Source organism: Neovison vison, chromosome 5 (genome assembly GCF_020171115.1).
Source record: "Neovison vison isolate M4711 chromosome 5, ASM_NN_V1, whole genome shotgun sequence".
Taxonomy (NCBI): domain Eukaryota; kingdom Metazoa; phylum Chordata; class Mammalia; order Carnivora; family Mustelidae; genus Neogale; species Neogale vison.
Window position 1 is genome coordinate 35,080,769 of NC_058095.1, and position 20,960 is coordinate 35,101,728.

The 20,960-nt window shown below is 40.3% G+C and overlaps 2 protein-coding genes across 3 annotated transcripts in view; one reads left to right on the forward strand and one right to left on the reverse strand.

The window, feature by feature from the left end:
* Window positions 1–3,972: 3,972 nt before the first annotated feature.
* LOC122907692 (protein tyrosine phosphatase type IVA 1) lies at window positions 3,973–4,552 on the forward strand. The gene has a single exon (XM_044250502.1). It carries the CDS (start codon window positions 4,013–4,015, stop codon window positions 4,532–4,534), a length of 522 nt encoding a protein of 173 aa, XP_044106437.1. The 5' UTR covers window positions 3,973–4,012; the 3' UTR covers window positions 4,535–4,552.
* A 2,330-nt stretch (window positions 4,553–6,882) lies between these two features.
* Window positions 6,883–20,960, reverse strand: part of USP32 (ubiquitin specific peptidase 32) — a 217,456-nt gene continuing 203,378 nt past the window's right edge. For both annotated transcript variants that reach the window (XM_044248505.1, XM_044248506.1), the window contains exons 28-34: window positions 19,751–19,837; window positions 18,712–18,832; window positions 14,030–14,221; window positions 11,776–12,064; window positions 10,130–10,554; window positions 9,620–9,712; window positions 6,883–9,150 (exon numbers count right to left, since the gene is read on the reverse strand). In XM_044248505.1, the coding sequence (XP_044104440.1) occupies window positions 8,977–9,150; window positions 9,620–9,712; window positions 10,130–10,554; window positions 11,776–12,064; window positions 14,030–14,221; window positions 18,712–18,832; window positions 19,751–19,837 (1,381 nt within the window). In that variant the 3' untranslated portion in view covers window positions 6,883–8,976. The remainder of the gene's footprint in view (window positions 9,151–9,619; window positions 9,713–10,129; window positions 10,555–11,775; window positions 12,065–14,029; window positions 14,222–18,711; window positions 18,833–19,750; window positions 19,838–20,960) is intronic.

Sequence of the window (20,960 nt, forward strand, 5' to 3'; positions counted from 1 at the left end):
TAATAGCAGAGGATCCTGCTGTAGAGAACTAAAGAAGCCCGCCTCCGTGATTCCCCAAAGCTTTAGATGCCCCAACAGCTCACTCTCCTTTCTGGGCCTCCTTTCCTCCATTCTCTGGGCCACACTCAGCTCCTCTCTCCCACTTGCCTTCTTCCTTTCCAAAGCCCTTCTAAGTTTTTCTACCATCTCCTGCCTGACTCTTTTTTTCTTTTTCCTCCACTTACTTTGATTTTATTGGAGCACTTTAAGCCCAGCACCCTTCTGCATTCCTCTTGGGCTCATGGTAAGGTTCAAAGTCTATTATCAACAGAAATTTCAGCAAATGGGGATTGTGTGTATGAAAAAGAGAAAGTTAAATGACGGCAAACAAAAACTTGTTTACAATAAAATGGTCTAGATGTACTGTGCGCTTATGTAAACCGCAAGAAGGGGCATCTGGGTGGTTTAGTCGTCATTAAGCGTCTGCCTTCAGCTCAGGTCATGGTCTAGGTCGAGCCCCGCATCCAACTCCCTGTTCAGCGGGGAGCCTGCTTCTCCCTCTCCCTCTGCCTACCGCTCTACCTGCTTCTGCTCTAATAATAAATACATTTAAAAACGTAGAAAAAAACGTATAAAATATGTTGCAACCATACCAAAATACTAGGCAACGTGAAACACTTCTTAGAATGGGCCTGACCTTTGAAGACCTTCACAACATGGTTTCTGCCTGCTTGTTATCTTCCACCATATTCTTCATGCACTTTCAGCTCATTCCAAACAGGTCTACACAACTCTGCTCCTTTGCCTGTTTAGATTGCCAGACTCTTCTGCATGCTTCTGATAAAGTCCTGATCTTGCTTCATGGCACAGTTCACTTCCCTCTCCCATTTGGCTTTCCCGAAGTACTTTGTCAACAGCCTACTATCGAAGTGCCCTCAGCCAGCACCTCATCAAAGACAATTATATCTAGAGAGCTTTGGTTAATTACTACCACTGCTCCTTGCATGTGTGCATATGCATATCATCATTCCCTAATTAGACTGAATCATGACTCCTTCCCTGGAGCAGTGGTTTCCATAAATGACCAACCTGAAGACCAGTGTGAACTGGCTGTAAAATATTCGCCCTTAGGAACTGATTAAAATGCAGATTCTTGGACTGCACGGAAGAAAATCTCATAAATCTGAGTGCAGACATACAGAACACAGGTTTAGCATGACAGTGATGGATGGGGACCCTGGAATCAACACTTGTAACAAGCTCCTAGTTGATTTTTTAAAAAAAATTTTAAAAGATTTACTTATTTATTTGACAAAGAGAGACCACAAGTAGGCAAAGAGGCAGGTGGGGGGCAGGGGGCAGCAGGATCCCTGCTGAGCAGAGAGAAAGCCCGACTCAGGGGCTTGATCCCAGGACCCTGAGATCATGACCTGAGCTGAAGACAGAGGCTTAACCCACTGAGCCACCCAGGCGCCCCAAGCTCCTGGTTGATTTTGATGATCCTGACAAATTGCCAGGTTAGGAACTACTGCCCCAGAGAACCTGGCACAGAGCTCTGTACCTAGAATGTGCTTCCATGTCGTTAGCTACATGCCTCTGGATAGGTAATGAACTTGATCATAACATTACGCTTATATTATACTTCTGTTCTGTTTCCCTAAATGAGGAAAGAATAGCTGAGTACGTAATAAGTGTCAATTCTGTGCCTATTTAGATCCATTATCTACTCCTTATAGTAACCTTCTGAAGTAAAATGGTGTTCCCTGGGCATGAGAATCTGAGCATCTAAAGGACTTTTCAGTGCATAGAGGTTGAACTAGCTGAGCTACAACCTGACTTTTGATTTAATGGGCTCTAAGTCCATAACCTCTCCATTTGCCAGAGGGCATAGACTGGTGGCTTATATCTAGTTTGCAGAAAGGCTTTATGTGAACATTACAATGTTTAAAAATTTTTTTTAAAATTTTAACATTTCTAAATTGGGTATTTTGTATTAAAATCTGGGTTATTGATTTCTCTTTAGGGGTTAAAAAAAAATATGGTAACACAGGGGCCCACCTTCCTGCAAGGCAACAATCAAATGGAACTTTCCAATGGATGTGTGCCCTAGAACCCACTATGGTGGTTCCTAATACTCCCCATTCTCATCCATGGCTGAACCTGTTTCTCTTATACTTTGTTCTGAAACCAGGGCCTTACAGGCCTTGGAGTTTGCAATTCTTGCACTCTTATTTACCGTCTTGCTTTTCATTGCTCAGGAAGTTTGGCAAACCTAAAGACATCCTCTTTTTATTTGCACTGTCTTGCATGAGTTTCTGATCATAGGGGTGGGTGTGTGCACTTCTGACTTTGTGATGTCAATACTAAGGAACCTGCTGGTACATCATCATGGAAACTAGGATCCTCTGTTCCCTAAGCTATACATTCTGATTCTGGACTAGTAAAATCCTATATGCAACCCTTAAAATAGTTGGGACGAAATGTGGCAATCTGTCAATTTTCTTCAATTCAACTATGTCTACAATTACGAAAGGAGCCCACAGGAAGCAAAGCCACCAAGTGATAGGGAGATTGCATGTAGAAATGCTACCCTCAGCCAGAGAGGCTGGGAGGCCAAAAACCTCCCAATTTATTAAGGGCCACGCAGAAGCTAGAAACAAAATGCTTACACATCTCCATAGGCTGGTTCATTTCAAGGTTGTCCTGTAGGGTACCTGGTTGGCTCAGTGGGTTAAGCATCTGCCTTCAGCTCAAGTCATGATCCCAGGGTTCTGGGATCGAGTCCTGAAACAGGGGTTCCTGCTCAGGTCTGCTTCTCCCTCTCCCTCTGCTTCTCTGTCAAGTAAATAAGCAAAATCTTTTTAAAAAGATTGTCATTTAAAGAGCCAGAGACACAGACTACACTTTAGGAGCTGTGATTGATTGATTGATTGATTGATTTTTTAAGAGACATTTATTTGTTTGGGGGGGTGGTGAGCACAGAGGGAGAGTGAAAGGGAGAAGATGACTCCCTGCTGAGCAGAGAGCCTGAAGACGTGGGGCTCAATCCCAGGACCCTGAGATCATGATCTGAGCCACAGGCAGACTTTTTTTTTTTTAAAGATTTTATTTGACAGAGAGAAATCACAAGTAGATGGAGAGGCAGGCAGAGAGAGAGAGAGGGAAGCAGGCTCCCTGCTGAGCAGAGAGCCTGATGCGGGACTCGATACCAGGACCCTGAGACCATGACCGGAGCCCAAGGCAGCGGCTTAACCCACTGAGCCACCCAGGTGCCCCCGAAGGCATACTCTTAACTGAGCCACCCAGGAGCCCTATTTTCGATGACTTTCTGGATTCTTTTTTTCCCTTTCCTTAAACAAGCTACCACGGCTGCTGATTCAACATGTTTCATTCTATTACATTTTTTTTTTTTTAAGATTTTATTTTATTGATTTGAGAGAGAGAGACAGTGAGAGAGAGAATGAGCGAGGAGAAGGTCAGAGAGCGAAGCAGACTCCCCATGGAGCTGGGAGCCTGATGTGGGACTCGATCCCGGGACTCCAGGATCACGCCCTGAGCCGGAGGCAGTCGTCCAACCAACTGCGCCACCCAGGCGTCCCAATTCTATTACATTTTTAATGTGTATTCCTGTTTTTGAGAATTTGATCAAAGAGCTATTACATTCTTTTAGCATTAGAATAGCAAGAGTAAAAAAACCTCTTGCTACTCCACCAAGAAGCCCCCATAAAGAGTGGTTAACCTGGACACAGAAGTGTTGAATTGAAATCCACAGAGTACTTTACAAGAGTTCTGACCTGGATGGGGTAAACCTCAGTGCACTTCCTTTCTATTGCCTCAGTATTACTGGATTGAAGGATTGCTGCTTCTTATTAGGAGGTTCATTTCATTTCCCATTACTCCCAACTTCATACTCAAAGCACTGAGAATTTCAAGTGGAGGATATTGAAGTAGACTCAGTTTCTTTGCGTCATTTCTGTATTCAATTTTTTAAATTCTTTCATAACCCTATTGAGTGTTTTTAAACTAAATTAACATGGCTCGAATGAACCGCCCAGCTCCTGTGGAAGTCACATACAAGAACATGAGATTTCTTATTACACACAATCCAACCAATGCGACCTTAAACAAATTTATAGAGGAACTTAAGAAGTATGGCGTTACAACTATAGTAAGAGTATGTGAAGCAACTTACGACACTACTCTTGTGGAGAAAGAAGGCATCCATGTTCTTGATTGGCCTTTTGATGATGGTGCACCACCGTCTAACCAGATTGTTGATGACTGGTTAAGTCTTGTAAAAATTAAGTTTCGTGAAGAACCTGGTTGTTGTATTGCTGTTCATTGTGTTGCAGGCCTTGGGAGAGCTCCAGTGCTTGTTGCCCTAGCATTAATTGAAGGTGGAATGAAATATGAAGATGCAGTACAGTTCATAAGACAAAAGCGGCGTGGAGCTTTTAACAGCAAGCAACTTTTGTATTTGGAGAAGTATCGTCCTAAAATGCGGCTGCGCTTCAAAGACTCCAATGGTCATAGAAACAACTGTTGCATTCAATAAAAGATCAGGGGTGCCTGATGTCATTTGCCTTGGAAGTGGAATTTGAAACAGGACCTAATTTGTCATACATATTAGCCAATATGTTGGCTTGGTGATCAAGTCTAAAGAAGCTTCCATGGGAGTATTGGAAAGCAGTTTTATCAGGCCACAAGTTTGATGGGATTGCAGCCTCTGTGTTTGGGTTACAATCAACCTATTTGGACACTTTGCAAAAGATTCTTGCTTTACAGCATTTAAAATGTGCTTACCACTTGTACCAATTGACCTTTCCTGAAATCATGCAGTATTGAGTTATGTCTTTAAATTTATTCCCATGCCAGAATCTTATCAATATATAAGAAATTTAGAAAGATTAGGTGCCAAAATATCCAGCACAATACTTGTTGTATATTTTTAGTATCATACAGAACTAAAATCCCAGGACTATGAACACTCTGGACCTTATGTGGTTTATTCCTTCAGTCATTTCAAACATAGAAATTAGGGCCTATATGGTTATTTGCCTGCTCACTTTATGTTTACATCTCCCACATTCATACCAATATACATCAGGTTTGCTCAACTTATTTTTCTTTTTCTTTTTAAACCAGTCTTACAATGATTATTTCATGTCTTTCTAGAAATTTCATTTTGCGCTGTTACGGAAAACCTCCATTTTGAAAATCTACGTTGTACAGAAGCACATGTCTTTAATGTCTCCAGACAAAAAAGCCTTACAGTTAATTTTAATGTTTGCACTTTGGGGTGCAACTTACAGGGAGGGCCTGAAAAAAGAACGGGAGGGGGCTATTAAGTATTTTTAGTAAAATGTTGCCTTTGTCTTGTGCAGAACATGTAGAATATGCTCTTTAATTTAGTAAATATTTTTTTAAAAGGTAGAGATGCTTTGTTATTGTAGCTAAAACAATTCTTAATCATAAGATTTCTGAAATTCTTGTAATTTTTTTCTTATCTGAAGTTGTTTATCAACATATTTTTGTTTGAAGTGTGATTTTTTTTTTCTTCTCTTCCCAACCTCTCTTGCAAAAAAAAAAAGTGGGTTTCTGCTAATGAATTGAGCAGACAGCTAATATTTTATATGCCTTTTGAGCTGTGTAACTTAATATTTGGATACTTGATAATTTGTTTTATTATGTAATTGATAAATGGTGATGTGTATTAATGTTAGTTCAACCATATATTTATACTGTCTGGGAATGTGTGGTTGTAGTTCTGTGGGAGAAATAATTTGTCAGTGTTCACCAGCTTGTAAAAATCTAGTGCAAGAGCTTAAACATCTAAATAAATAATGAAATGCATTTATCATAAAAAAAAAAAAAGTTCATGGGACGCCTGGGGGGCTCAGTGGGTTAAGCCGCTGCCTTCGGCTCAGGTCATGATCCCAGGGTTCTGGGATCGAGTCCCGCATCGGGCTCTCTGCTCAGCGGGGAGCCTGCCTCTGCCTGCCTCTCTGTCTGCCTGTGCTCACTCGCTCTCTCTCCCTCTGTCTCTGACAAATAAATAAATAAAATCTTAAAAAAAAAAAAATTCATGATTGAATTTCACAGGGTAAGAGTCCACATTCATTGAGCATTTACCAAGGAACTCACAGACTTTTATATACTTCATTTACTTTAAGGTAAGGCTGAGAGGTAGGCATTCTATTTTTTTTTTTTTTAAAGATTTTATTTATTTATTTGTCAGAGAGAGAGGGAGAGAGAGCGAGAGCACAGGCAGACAGAGGCAGAGTTCAGAAGCAGGCTCCCTGCCAAGCAAGGAGCCCAATGTGGGACTCGATCCCAGGATGCTGGGATCATGACCTGAGCTGAAGGCAGCTGCTTAACCAACTGAGCCACCCAGGCGTCCCTAGGCATTCTATTTTTAAAGATAAACAAAGAGGGACTAAGGGTGAAGGACCCAGGGCCAACTGCTTGCTTGGTGACCTCCCAAAGAGACAACCCAGCGATATCCCTGGTTTCACAGCGCCCCCTAGAAAGCCAGGATAATTTGAGGCATTATTCAATGGTAAGTCTACCTCTTCACCTTATCTCTTAATCTTTAAGAAAACTACTGTTAAGATCTCCTTCATCAGGTCTCCCTTCACCACTAGGTCTCATACACACCCTCTCCCCCCACACCAAGTGCCTTTCAAACAATGTCCTAATTAGGGATGTGAGCACCTGGTCACAGCAGGGATCTTGTTCTACCTTCAATGGTTTCCATTCTTGGTTCTTTCGGAAATGGAGAATCCACTCTATTGTCAGGTAGGTATTATCCAAGTAGGAGAATTAAACAGGGTTACACAGAGAAAGACTGAAAAATCTGACTTTTCCGGTGTTTACTTGTATAGAGGAAAAACAGCACATAGATGCATCCACAGTATTTAATTTGTTTGGATAATAGTTACAGATAAACAGGTACACTCCATATACAATTACCAATACTTTTTTATACAGTTCATATTTCAGTACATCAACACTATTTTATTTACACTCTATTTATGTACATTAACATCTTTCTAAAGTCAGTGCATTGTCAACAAGTTTTATACAGAAATTTACAAGGTGAATGTAGTTAATAGTTAATAAATTTTCTGCTAGTCATGAATTAAAAAATTAATTACAACCAATATAACAAACACAGATCAAACAACATTAGTAGATTGTGCTACCTGCTTAAATAAAACATCTGTAAGGAAATTATTTTAAATCTTCCACTTTTTCAAGGGACTTGTCCAGGTAGAAATGGACACATTTTTATATACTGAAATCATGAACTATAAAGCCTGCATTTTGTCTGACTTCATCATATTTACCATTTAGGCCATTCCTTCTTACTTGTAATTACAGTCTTTTTCTGAATAGGGTTTCAACTTACATATCCATTTAAAACAACCTTTCCAAATGCTCTGAGAAGAGCTGGGTAATAACCGGCCTCAGATATCAGAACACAAATGCTCAATTACACTGGTACCTACTATCTGTGAGGAAGGGAAGTTAATGAAATCTGACTATTAATGAGAGTCACTTCCAAGGTCCAGATGAATGAAAAAAGACTGGGGAAAAGGGGAAATATTTACTTCATATATATTTAAAAACAACACAGGGGAAAAAAATGATGCTTAAAATAAATAACATTTATACTTTTGTTCCAGTTTTGAATTATTAGAGAAAAAAAAATTAAGCGAGCAAAGAAACATAACTTTTGATGACCACTACGGTGAAATTATTAAAAGAAAGAAAAAAAAGACACACACACACATACACACACACACACAGAAGGACAATACAAACAAAATAAAAGCTTGCTTCCTAAACCCACCAATTAAATTAAAAATATACACTATCAGTGCCTGGGATGAGTTTTGTTTTTTTAAGTTTAATATGATGGGGCAAAATACCCCCTATTCAAGTTAATTTATAGCCCTTACAGCCATCAGATAGGAACATGTTTTAAAAAGTTCATTTGCATGTAATCTTTTTTTAAAGTGCAAAACAAAGAAACAAAGAACAAACAGCCCCTAGTTGTAAAACACCATCTACCTTTGATGTCACTTTCCTTCTCAGAAGCTCTTGTGCAATGTGGGCATGAGAGATGGTGCAAATATTGGCACAACTACCCTACTGCGCTTCAGCATGGGTGGGGGTCCATTTCTGAGGATACTTTAAGTGTCCTCAAGGTAAGACACCTCTAAGTGCAGGGCTACTTTAGCTGGGTTTCCCAGGATGCTCTTTCTCCCCTACAGGGTCTCCGACCACGGCCCTGGGTAGAAGGCACACAGCTCTTAAGAGAGTCTCCCTTCCGAACTGACCACTTCTATATGCCTCTGCCACGAACGACTGGTTGTGTCTCAAACACGAACACAGCAACAGAAATGAAAAGCAAGAAAGGCATAGAAAGAGTAGGGGAAACAGTTTAAAAAAATAAATAGAAAAACACTGTGTCCGTGCCAGAAGAATCCTTTGCACACCTTCTAATCTTGCTTTCTCCATCTTGTCAATATAATGGAATAAAACTTCAGGAAAAAGGAGGTAGCATATCATGTCGTCCCCAGACAACACTACAATTTTTTGTTTGACTTTGACTCCAAGGAAATTCTTAGCATTTTGTTATGGTTATTGGTAAACTCTACACTCACTACATGTTTGTTTATATCTGGACAAGCACAATTTAGTTCTTATTTGGTCCCAGGTGGCTGGTGCCAAACCCTTTTGTTTACAGGCTAATGGTGGGCTCTGCCTGAAAAGTTCTCTACCAGAGAGCTTGTGTGAGACACTTCCAAACCAAAGTATTACTACTGTTATGTTAACTGCTATTTTAATTAGGATTTTTATTTTGTGCTTCAGGGTCACAGGATAAAATAACTACATTTAGCTTGCCTTTCAGCGACGCTTCTGCCAAATGTCAGCTCCAGGGCGCCGTCTCCCTCCCCACCAGCCTGTCTAGAAGCCAGAGCAGCAGCTCTACTGTAACACACAGTACTTTTTGTAATCGGACTCAAAGTCTTCATCCATGCTGCTCGTGTCTGCCATCTTTTTGCCATCGATCTTTGGCAGAAATTGTGCATAGTCTATCCCCTGCTGCTCATAGAAAAGGATGTAGGCAGAGTCGGTGTCAATTTCATCAGGGTGAAGCTCCTGAAGGGGCAAGAAAAGCCTTTAATCAAAAAGCCGTCCCTATGCTGGCTCTTAATCCTAGCTAGGGAAGGGAGCACCAACCCTCTTTAATTACTAAGCCAGACTGCTTCCAATCAATTCGATATTGTGGCTGCCTGACACTGGCCCTAAAATAAGTCCTATTATTCTCAATGTTTGCTTTAGGGAAAATATTATGACCATTGACAAAAGAATAACAAAAATCCATCACATCCTAATAGCTCAAAAGGTAAGAACTTTTTCTCATTAACCAATACCTTCTTTTTCCTCACTATTCATGTTTTCATTCTCTACTCTGTACATCACTTTTGCTCCTTAATACTGAAGGCACCTATATACTGACTCTAACTAGATTTATTTCCTGTTTGGGACAAAGTCCATTATTTAAACAAATGTCCCGTAGATCTGCTGACATTTCTGCTTCTTTTATTCAAAGACTGGGGATATTTACCTTACAGCTGCTGTCATTATAACAGTACCACTTGCTGTTTGGGTTTTTGGCATAAGTGACATAATGGCCCCCGCCCAGAATTCCTGAATGGCACTGCAAGAGAGAAGAAAGCAGACATATGTTAGTAGTTAACCGCAGTCTGGCCAGGGCGTGGTACCAGAACCCAATAAGGAAAATACCAATCACTTAAGTGATTAAGAAAAATGTTTTGGAATCACGTACCATTTTCTAAAAACAAAACAGAAGAGTCAAAATTTAAAAGCTCTAAATCCTACCATTTTATAGTTGTAACTATTTTTTGAAAGGCAAAAATTCCTTAAGTATACATAACTGTGAATGTCTTAAACCCGTGACTCCAATTATGATTACGTGATTATCCCCTGCTAACTTTATCACCAAGTTCAATGCCTAGCCAATAAGCAGGCCCTGAAAAACATGACTGATGAATGAAGATGAATGAACTACAGAGAAATGCCAATCATTCTGCAAACCATGTAACACACCACTTACCGAAATTGCATACAGATTATAAATAGGCTTCACATGAACATCTTCTCTTTGGTCATCAGTGCTGTCTTCTTCACTGTGGTTTTCAAGCTGACCATTGCTGTAGCCATTGCCACATGCCTCATGCTCATAAAGAAATCCATTGGCCAGAGCTACTTCATGGTCCTGAGGGGTGACCAGCTCAGTCTGGCTGCCCCCCAGCATGTGCCCTCGGCTCAAGGCATCAGCCAGCTCACAAACTTGTCCAGCCCCATTCTCTTTGCTGGCATCCAAGTTCTCCTTACTACTTGACAGTTTATTTTTGCTGCCGATCTGGGGTAACCGGAGCCTCCCTTTGCTCCTCCCTAAAGTCCTAGGGCTACTGTTAGGGCTGCTATTTTTGCTGGAGGGACAGCTAGTTCCGCTTCTTCTTGTTGAAGAAGGTGAACCTGTGAAAAGAAGAGAAGGAAAAGATTCATAAATCCAAACGCCACAAGTTTAACCAGCCACCAAATGCTAATTTTGAAGCCAACTTCACAAGTGCACACATAAAGGCAAATACAGGGGTGCTCTGACCAGCTACTTTTTATTCCTATTATGTAGTCAGTAAGTTACATTCTTGTCTTCCTCAGGCCAAGCTCCCAAAGGCAGCAATGTCCTGAAAATGTAAAGTACCATGTAGGGACTTAAAAAGAGCAGAGAGATAAAAATAAAATAAAAACAGCAGAAAGATGTACATGAGACTAATAAAACACTGTTTATCAACTATACTAGATTTAAAATAAAATAAATTAAATAAAATAAAGACAAACAGTAGAAAGATTAACAGGTCAGATTCAGGTCAAAACAGACAAGGAGACTAAGACATATTACAAATACATATCCTCCTTCGTTACATTAGATTGAAAAACATGATCACCAATTATTAAGTACCTCCTATTGCTAGGCACAGTACTGGGAACTCTCTCTACTATCTCTACCTCTCACAACAATCTTGTAAGTTAGTGGGTCTCAAACTTTTTGGTCACAGCCTCCTTCACCTCCTTATATACTCTCAAAAATTGCTGAAGACCTGTAGAACTTTTGTTTATGTGGGTTATATCTATCAGTATTAATCATATTAGAAACTAAAACTGAGGAATTAAAAAATATAATACATAAGCACATATTTCACTAATGTATCATCACATATCATGGTGGCTCTGATTCGACTACACATTTGGGGAACAAAAGCTGAAAAGGTGAATACTGACTCAGTAGTTTTTATGACAATCATTCTGCTCTTCCAGGCCCTCTGAAAGGGTCTCTCAGAGACCCTCTAGGGGTTCCCAGACTACACCATGAGAACCTTTGCTGTAGGAACAAGGACGACAACTATCATTCATGACCACCAGAGATATTAGGTATATATGGTGCTTCGCTCCTGATGAAGCAAATCCTCAGACTCTGGGAACTTTTATGAATGAGAAAACAAATTTAGGGAGGCTGTATCTCTTGCTAAAAGTCACACAGGTGACTCAAACCTAGATAGGTCTGACTCCAGGTGGGTTCTTTCTACCTCATCAAGCTCCAGAGTGGAAGGCAGAGGGAAACATGAAGCCTACAGGAGTCCCAGGAAAGCCCCTCTGAGGGTGAGATCTGGGTGCTGTGAATCCCCCAGGCTTCCTCACCCTTAGGGCTACTGACGATGTTTGCGCTAAGTGAAGATGGGCTCTTGCTCAGGAGGACATCCTCTTCGCCAGCCGAATTCAGAGCGTCCACTTTCTTCACATCTCCTCCTGGAACCCTGGGCTCGGAGAGGTCATCCCCCTGGGGTGTGAGTGGTTTACGCTGACAGAGAGCCGGGTCTCTTGGTACCAAAAAAGCACTAGGGTCAAAACTTTCACGAGGAAATTTAACAATTTTCTGTGATTTTATCCATCGGCCGTTTACAAACTGAAATCGTTTAAGGTGAATAATCTGGAGAAGTAAAGGCAGAAAAAAATTACATTAAAGGGTTCAGAAGATACAAAATTACATTTAAAACCCCAAGTCTGGGGCAACCTGGCTCAGTGGGTTACGGCCTCTGCCTTCGGCTCGGGTCGTGATCTCAGGGTCCTGGGATCGAGCCCCACATCAAGCTCTCTGCTCTGCAGCGAGTCGGCTTCCTCCTCTCTCTCTCAGTTATCAGTGGGGCCACTGGCCTTTAGATACATAGCTAACATGATAATCTCCATATTTCATGCCCTGTGCATATCCTAAATTCTTCCCAAATTTCTGCAGCATCATAGGGGCCCATATTTGCATGTCTTCCCTTGCTTCCTAGGCCTGTGATCCAAACGGACGTTTCCCTTTTTCAAACATCAGAGAAGACCCCATCACAAATATACTTCTGTCATGAAGACAAAAGACTATACTGAATGTTTTGAAGAAAAATGGATGAAACTTACCCAATCTCCAGTAGGAGGCCTCTCATTTCTTACCATATCCTTTAGTTATTACCAGGGAGTTTCACTGTCCTAAAAAGCGTAAGAATCTCCCTTTTCCTTTGTGGCTTCGCTTTTCTTTTTCAAGAGCAACAAATTCCTCTAATCTTACACAGTTTATTATACAACCTAGGGTGGGCACAATCTTTTGAGTGGCTACCTCTACCCTAAATGTTAGTTAATGCTAACAATTTATTGTCTATATAAAGAGAAACCCTTACATATACTGGCATATGGATCTACAGAAGCCCAACAAACTCTCAATGTAACATATATTCTTTATTATTCTTTAAAGACATCAAAAACATAGTTTTTATATAAATGCCTTTACTGCATATGTTCTACGTGATTATTATACAGGTATATATAATTATCAAAACTCCTCAAACTGGGGGTGCCTGGATGGCTCAGTCATTAAGCATCTGCTTCAGCTCAGGTCATGATCCCAGGGTCCTAGGATTGAGCCCCACATTGCTTCTCCCTCTCCTACATCCCCTGCTTGTATTCCCTCTCTCAATGTGTCTCTGTCAAATAAATAAATAAAATCTTTTAAAAACCCACAAAACTCCCCAAACTAGACATTTAAAATCTATGCTAATTACACCTCAGTTAAAAATTAACTTTCTCCCTTCCCACCTACCTCTCCCAAGCCTCCCCCCTGCCCTTTTCCTCTCTTCCCAGAGTTCCCAACACTGGAGCTAGCTAATTTATGTTATTAATTTCCTGTTGCATCTTTTCCTCTGAAGTTGTTCTGGTCCAAGGAAAGAAAACCCACATTTGCAGACTCACAGAGTAGTAGGAAGAAGACATGAAGAAAAAAATACACACAAGGTCTGATTAAAATATACCGGTGCCTTACAGTCACATTTGATATGATACTTCCACCCTTAAGGAAAAACACTTTCTTAAATGGATGTGAAGATCTGGCACTTCAAACTCTCCTGACAAGCAACAGAAGCATCTTCTCTATGAGGCAAAAGGCAGAAGTAGTAAATAACACGTACAAGAAGACACAGGCCCCAAAGCACCTGTGTGCTTGTGCTGTGGCCAGGCGACCAAACTCAGTGGGACTGGAGATCGGGCTCAGCTGCTCTTCTAGAGAAGGGCCTAAGCTTCTCTCTACACCCAGAAGTGCTTTCACCTTCTCCTGAAGTTCGAATTCACCAGGAGGCACAACCTGCGGCGTTTCTCACATACTACATGGAACTATAGTTAATTATCTGTTTGACTTCTCTGTCCTTCTAGTCTGTATGCTCCTTCATAGCAGGAACTGGCAGTAATAATATGCGCAGAACAATTAATCTGGGCGCAACACATAAACCTTGCATAGCCAAAGTGTTTTGAACACTGTCACAGGAAAGGTCTTTTTATTCTCTAAAGTCATAAAATTCCTATTTGTGCATGACTTCCTTCCTTTATGCCAGGCTCCTGTGCTCTCAGAGGTAGGGCTGTAACATACCAGGATGGGGGGAAGCCTCCAGAGATCCAGCTTCTTGGTTGCCAAGCAGTGGGTCTTACACTTGGAACAGTAGTACATCTCATTTTCCCCTAGCTCCTCCTCACTGGTGAAAGCACGGAGACAGCTGTCCAGGTTGATGGGCTCAGCTTGTGCTCGCCGACTCTGTTCCACACTTTCATGCTCATCGACAACCTGCAGATGGAGGGGACAAAAGGAATGGCAGAAGGGGTGGGAGGGAAGGAGGGAGTTTAAAACCGTCCCATGGCTAGGCATCATCTGTTAGGTGACTGATTCTCATTTTATTCTACATGAGAAGAAAGAAAACATGACTCAAATGAGTCTGAGCAAATGCACTGTTTGTACATTTACTTCCAAAATCACATCAATAACATCCTGGATCAAATTTCTATTCATATGACCATAACAGCTTTTCTTGAATATTCTCTGAACTCTTCAAAATGACAAAAACAAAGAATTGCCTGTTTGTTTTACAATTTTTTAATTATAATGATGTATTTTATCTAAGACAGTGTCATTTCAACATGTGATCAATACAAGAATTATTGATGACATATTTTAGAGTCTTTTTTACTGAGTCTTTGGAATCTACAATCCTCCTTAACTTAAATCAGGCACCTCTAAGTGTTCAACAGCCATATGTGACGAGTAGCTACTGCACCTCTATTTTACAATTTTGAAATCCTAAAACAGCTTACATGTGCGCTCACCCTCAAACCAGGGGTGTTTAAGTTAAGCCATTCATTTTCAACCAGAAAGACATTATTAGCAGACTGCAGGCTTTAAAGAGGCTAGGAGAAATATCACTGGAACACAAATGCCAGATCTGGATTAGACAGAAAGGGTACAGAAAAACTCGCCATAGAAGGGAACATATGAGAACACGAAACCCCACAGGATAGAACTCATTTGCATACTGGTGCCATGTCATATAGTTATCAGAATACCAAGTGTATCATCTGTCTCCTGCCTCCTGGGGCCTTTTTATCTAAGACAGCAATAAAGAGATGGCAATAAAAGCAAGAGCAGTCTCAGAAAGTGCTGAACTTTGTTGAGAAGGCCCTTAATACCTGCCCAAACCTCTCTGGTCATATTAACCAGCACACTAGGTTCTGGAGCGAGAAAGACATACATGTAAGAGAGACAGCGGAGGTGGACAGGTGTGCAAGTATGTGTGTTGGAGGTAGTGTGGGATCAGGAAGGAGGAGAGGAGGAGGTACCTAGAATGCAACAGAAAAGGAAGAATTTTGCCCTCTTCCATTCTTGGTTGCCACTTACAGCAACCCAGAACCACAGTGGGTGACACAGAGCATCAGGACTACATGTGCTACTGTGAGACTTCATACAGTGATCTCTTCATCCCAGGTCTGGACACCAAGTCCAACAATAGGTGTGTCTCTTTCTGCAAAGGGCACACACGTGTCCATTTACCAAACTTATTACTCACCCCATCCAGAGGTAAATTTGTTCTCTTTGCCTGAGGCAACTTCCCTTCTGTTTTCCTTCCTGATCTTATGATGGGAATACTGAGCTCCCTAGCTTACAATCTGGCATGGCTCAGGACATTCGGTTTACAAGAGGTTGTCATGTGTGACTTTTCCCTACACGAGAGAATAGCTTAGTCACAGGCTGTCAAATGCTGGGGCTGACCATGCAGTTAATGGTTTCAGCATTGCATCACCAGCCATTTCTAAAGATCTATAAAAGGAGGAACTTAGAAAAAAGTTTTTTTCTTCCAGAATGAGAAATCTGGCTACTGACTTCTTTTCTGATACTAACTTTCATCATCTTTAGAGCTCATCATTCGAGAAAAACTGACATGCTTCAAAAGAAAATATGTTGCATGATGGTTGCTAGAGTCAGAGTAGAAAAACAGTAATATTCTTTTCTCTTAGCTGGTGAAACATTATCTCTATCAGGGATGCTTTATGGACAACCACAAATTGCAGAAAGCTAGTAATGAATATTGATCTTTATTTGTTCTATTTCTTATGGAACACACAGGCTACTGGAGACAGGGAGGAAGGCTGATTAAAAAAAAAAACCCAGTATCAATAAAATTTCCCTAAATGACAAAGATTCTCTTTTTACCTCTTGGGATCCATTCCCAGATCCTCTAACACTATTCGAATAATTTAAATCACTCACTGGCACCCTCTTTCTTCTTCTGCTTGAAAGCTCATCCTTAACACAAAACATAAAGAATAAAGTCATGGCTTCCTCACATAAGACTATTAGAAAGAGGGAGACATAGAAGCTATCTAGTTCAACTACCTACTGAGGAATGTGAAGTCTAAACAAGTGAAAAAGCTAAAGACTAAGAGCAATTACCTTTTTTCCTGTTTACCAAATAAAACATTTACAAAGAAATTTTGGAAAAGATGGAAAATATAAAAAGGCAGGGAACCTTTTATATTCTTTTATTTATTTATTTATTTTAAAGATTTTATTTATTTATTTGACAGACAGAGATCACAAGTAGTCAGAGAGGCAGGAGGTTTTGGGGGAGCAGGCTCCTTGCTGAGCGGAGAGCCTGATGTGGGGCTCAACCCCAGGACGAGATCATGACCTGAGCCAAAGGCAGAAGTTTAACCTACTGAGCCACCCAGGCACCCCTTCTTTTACTTTTTTTAAAATGTAGGGTTCATGCTCAGCGTGAAGCTCAATGCAGGGCTTGAACCGAGATCATTATCTGAGCCGAAACCAAGAGTGGGACGCTTAGCTAACGGAGCCACCCAGGTACCGCCCCCTTTTATACAGATATATTTTTTAAGGATTTATTTATTTATTTAGAGAGATAGAGTGTGAGTGGGGAGGGGCAGAGGGAAAGGGAAAGAGTCTCAAGTCTCAAGGTACCCTGTCCCCTTTTATATTCCTTTCTTTCTTTCTTTCTTTACTCGACAGAGAGAGAGATCACAAGTAGGCAGAGAGGCAGGCAGAGAGAGAGGGGGAAGCAGACTCCCCACTGAGCAGAGAGCCCGACGCGGGGCTCGATCCCAGGACCCCGAGATCACGACCTGAGCCGAAGGCAGAGGCTTAACCCACTGAGCCACCCAGGAGCCCCCCCTTTATATTCTTAATACAAAGATAAATACTGTCAAAATACTGGCAGATTTTCTTCTGTCCTTTTCCTAAACAGTATTCCTTTATATCAAATAGATTTTTCAGTATATGCAATTTTATACCTTGCTTAAAAAAAAAAACAAACCACCATGACATTGTTAAGTATCTTCCCATATATGACAGTAAAAAAGTTCCTGGTAATGGGACACCTGGGTAGTCTGCTAAGCACCCAATTCTTCGTTTCAGCTCAGGTCATGAGACTGAGCCCCATGCAGGGTTCTGAGGCTGGTGTGGAGTCTGCTTGAGACTCTCTCTCCCTCTCCTTCATATACTTGCTCTCTCTCAAATAAATACATCTTTTAAATACCACCCTCTCCAGAACTCCTGGTAATCACTGTTTTCAATGACTGTATAATATTTTATCCAGCTAGTACATGCTTTATTTAGCCAGTCCTGTAATGTGGGACAAATACAAGTTGTTTAAAATTTTTCTACTATTCTAAAAAATATTATGATGAAGATCTGTCAGCAAATTACAGAGTATTTCCCTAGAATCAATTCCTAGAATCACTGGGATAAAATAACATAAAATATATGGGTAAAATGTCAATTTAAACCAAGGGATCTCCTTTGTCTACGTGACTCCCCAAGCACACGCAGAAATCATGGGTAGGAAGAGAAATTATAAAGAAAGAAATTAGTCGAATATGGCCCTAGTCGCTAGCAAGGCAGGATATCTCAACAGCAAGTTGGTTTCCATGGTATCCTAAGAGCATCACTGAAAGTGGAAATGGGGTGAGACTGAACAGGTCACGCAGGCCCTTCTTTCTAAAAGCAGGATGTCCTCTAGAGTTTTTCAGATTGTACACTGGAAATTTCCATCAAGAGCCACATAAATGTAAAAGCCACTACAATTCTTCACATGACTAAAAAAAATCCTTTGATTCTGTTCCTTTTACTTCTCCATCAGATTCGTTGTATTTCTATCCACAAGCTACCTAGCCAAATTACCCTTCAAATGATACTTGGCAAACATTTTTAGGAATGGAGTTAGTATTGTTTTTGGAGTATTATTTTCCAAATTTAAAAATTGCTCTGCCAGTAGAGGGATGCCAAGTGTAAGAATAGCCATTGAGATGTTCTCTTAGGTGTCCAGTCTTGAGACATTCAATCTTTTCTCTAAAATTCTTCTGACCACTATGCCCACTAAGAACCTCTAGCCCTGGGATGCCTTCGAGCTAAGTAACAGTGGTTATCAAATGTGGCAGCTTCAATAATAATTAATAAACAGGCAGAGAAAAATTTTTTGCTTGGTATGTGATGGCCAAACAATACAACATCTTAATTATAGCCAGAGTTTCCAGATTTACTTATTATTAGTATTTTTGAAATATAAGGCCCCAATACTATTAACTCCAGAAGTGGGAAAACTGAAACATCCACGTAACCATGCCAGTATATTAAGTGCTATAGAGAATACCAACGAATATTCTTCTGATTCATGATTTAGATCATCTAAAACAGAAATGGCATAATACAGTTAAACTGGGAAAATGTTCACAAATCACAATCATCATCTTATGGTGGCCCTGAGTACTTACCCTTTCCTGTGATGTTTGATAGCGGAGGTGAAGAGCTGTGGGGTCCCAATCCACAGCAATATAGGCATTTCCGATGAAAGCTCTGTCTTCCCCACAATCAATTTTACAGCCTCTGCAAAATCTAAAGGGAGGAAAATGATCTACTGAAGGATGGAGTCATTATGAAAGAATCTAAATTTTCTTTATCAGAAATATTCTACCTTTCTTTCTTGGGTTCACAGTCTATCATGGGCCTCTAACTTAAGACTGATCAATGCATGAATATACATTAATATAATTATTATTATTTCAGGGAAGCATGCTTATCACTTCTCAAGTCTCTGTTTTTTCAGTGCAGTGGACAGCCATTTTTAATCCATATGAGAGGACTTTATGGCAAATAAATGACATGGGAATTGGACATTTGAGATAATACACCTATAAGAAAATTCTAAATTTAGTTATTTAATGCTCTGAGGCAGGATAACTCATCAGATATAACAATCCCTATTTCCTTGTTCATAAAGTGGCACATTAAATAAATGCATATAAAGTTTTATGGGAGGGGAGGGACCATGACAAAGCCAACGTTTCAGTGCTATTTAGGTTGTTTGCTAAGTCTATTACAGTTCTCTGAAGGCTGACTTTGGTACTCAGGTATTTTCTAAGTTGCAACAGTAATGACCAATCAATCTCCATAATTCTTCTAAAAGTAAAAAACAGACTTCCAGGGAAGTCTAGTAAGGAGACTATGTTCTACTGGGTTCAGAACTGCTAAACTGATTTATATTTAAGGAGCAGAAAGTATAAAATAATAAATGTTGATCATAAACTATGAATTCGATGAGGAGCACAGAGTTTATAGAACCAGCTAAGGCTCAAGAGCAAAACTACGCTATAGACCTCATAATAAGGAAAAGACCAGTAAAAAATTCCCAAGTTTATTTTAAGCTTCTCATTATTCAGTATTACTTCTAAAAACTGGAAACCTTATAAGAAAGGTATAGTATCTCACGTTGCAATTCTACTAAAATTTTTCCTTTGCAGAAGATCACTTTACCTATACCATGGGCACCAAGCACAGGAGTTCCCATCTTTCTGCACAACTCGTAGAGTGAAGGGATATTGATAGCCCATACTGTCATCACTGAAACAGAACATAAACCAGAGTATAAAAAACATTTCTGATTTGAGGTCTCAAATCCTTTTCATTTTCTCTTGAAGTAACCCAAGGCAGGGACATCTGTCATAGCAGTAGGTTCATGACGATGGTTCGATGCTGGTTATCTTAACCCATTAGCAGCAGCCCTGTACCAACCACACTCAGTGCTCCCACGCTGTATCCCTGCATACAGAAGGATAGACAGACTAGACTGCCAGATGTCTCTTATAAACAGTCCATGTGGTCCACGCAAATTTTATAAGAACAGCAAATTATGAAATCAAATACTAATTATCCTTCAGTTCTAATTCTATCATAAGATTTAACTCACATTAAACTAAAATAATTACATCTTTCCATGACAAGAGCATGGACACAGCACAGAAGGCTGAAAGGTCGTAATTTTTTTTTTTTAAAGATTTTAATTATTTGACGGAGAGAGAAAGAAAGAGAGAATGCAAGCAGAGGGAGTGGCAGGCAGAGGGAGAAGCAGGCTCCCCACAGAGCAGGGGGAGCCCGATGTGGGACTTTTGGGTCGTGACCTAAGCCAAAGGCAGTCGCCTCAGGACTTTTAGAAGAGCTGGTTTTTTAGAAGAGCTGACTAACCATGTATTTATAAGCTTTCTTTAATGAGAACCCTGATGTGGTACAAGAGAGGCACTCTTCTTCCCTGCTTTAACTACTCAAAGCTATAAGGTACATAACATTTTTAGAGTAATGTCTTTTAGCTGCAAGAGAGCCTTGAATTCTCCAACTTAAAAAAAAATTTATTCATCCTTTCCCCAATAAGAAGCAATGAAGGACAGCATATCTGGCAATTGGTACTGGCTACTACCTGGTTGTCAAAGATAATGAAACCACGATAAGGAATTTACGACCTCCAAAAATCTCTGTTCCAAATATCCTGCTTTGCAACGACTATCTCCTATCCTTTTACATCACTTATTCAAGTATCACTACTTTAACAATTCTTTGGCCAAACAGAAATTTCTTATTTATTTACTTCTTATTTATGTATTTTTTAAAAGATTTTATTTATTAGAGAGCACGTGCCTGAGAGCAAGAGTGAGGGGCAAAGGAAGAGGGAGAAGCAGACTCCCTGCTGAGC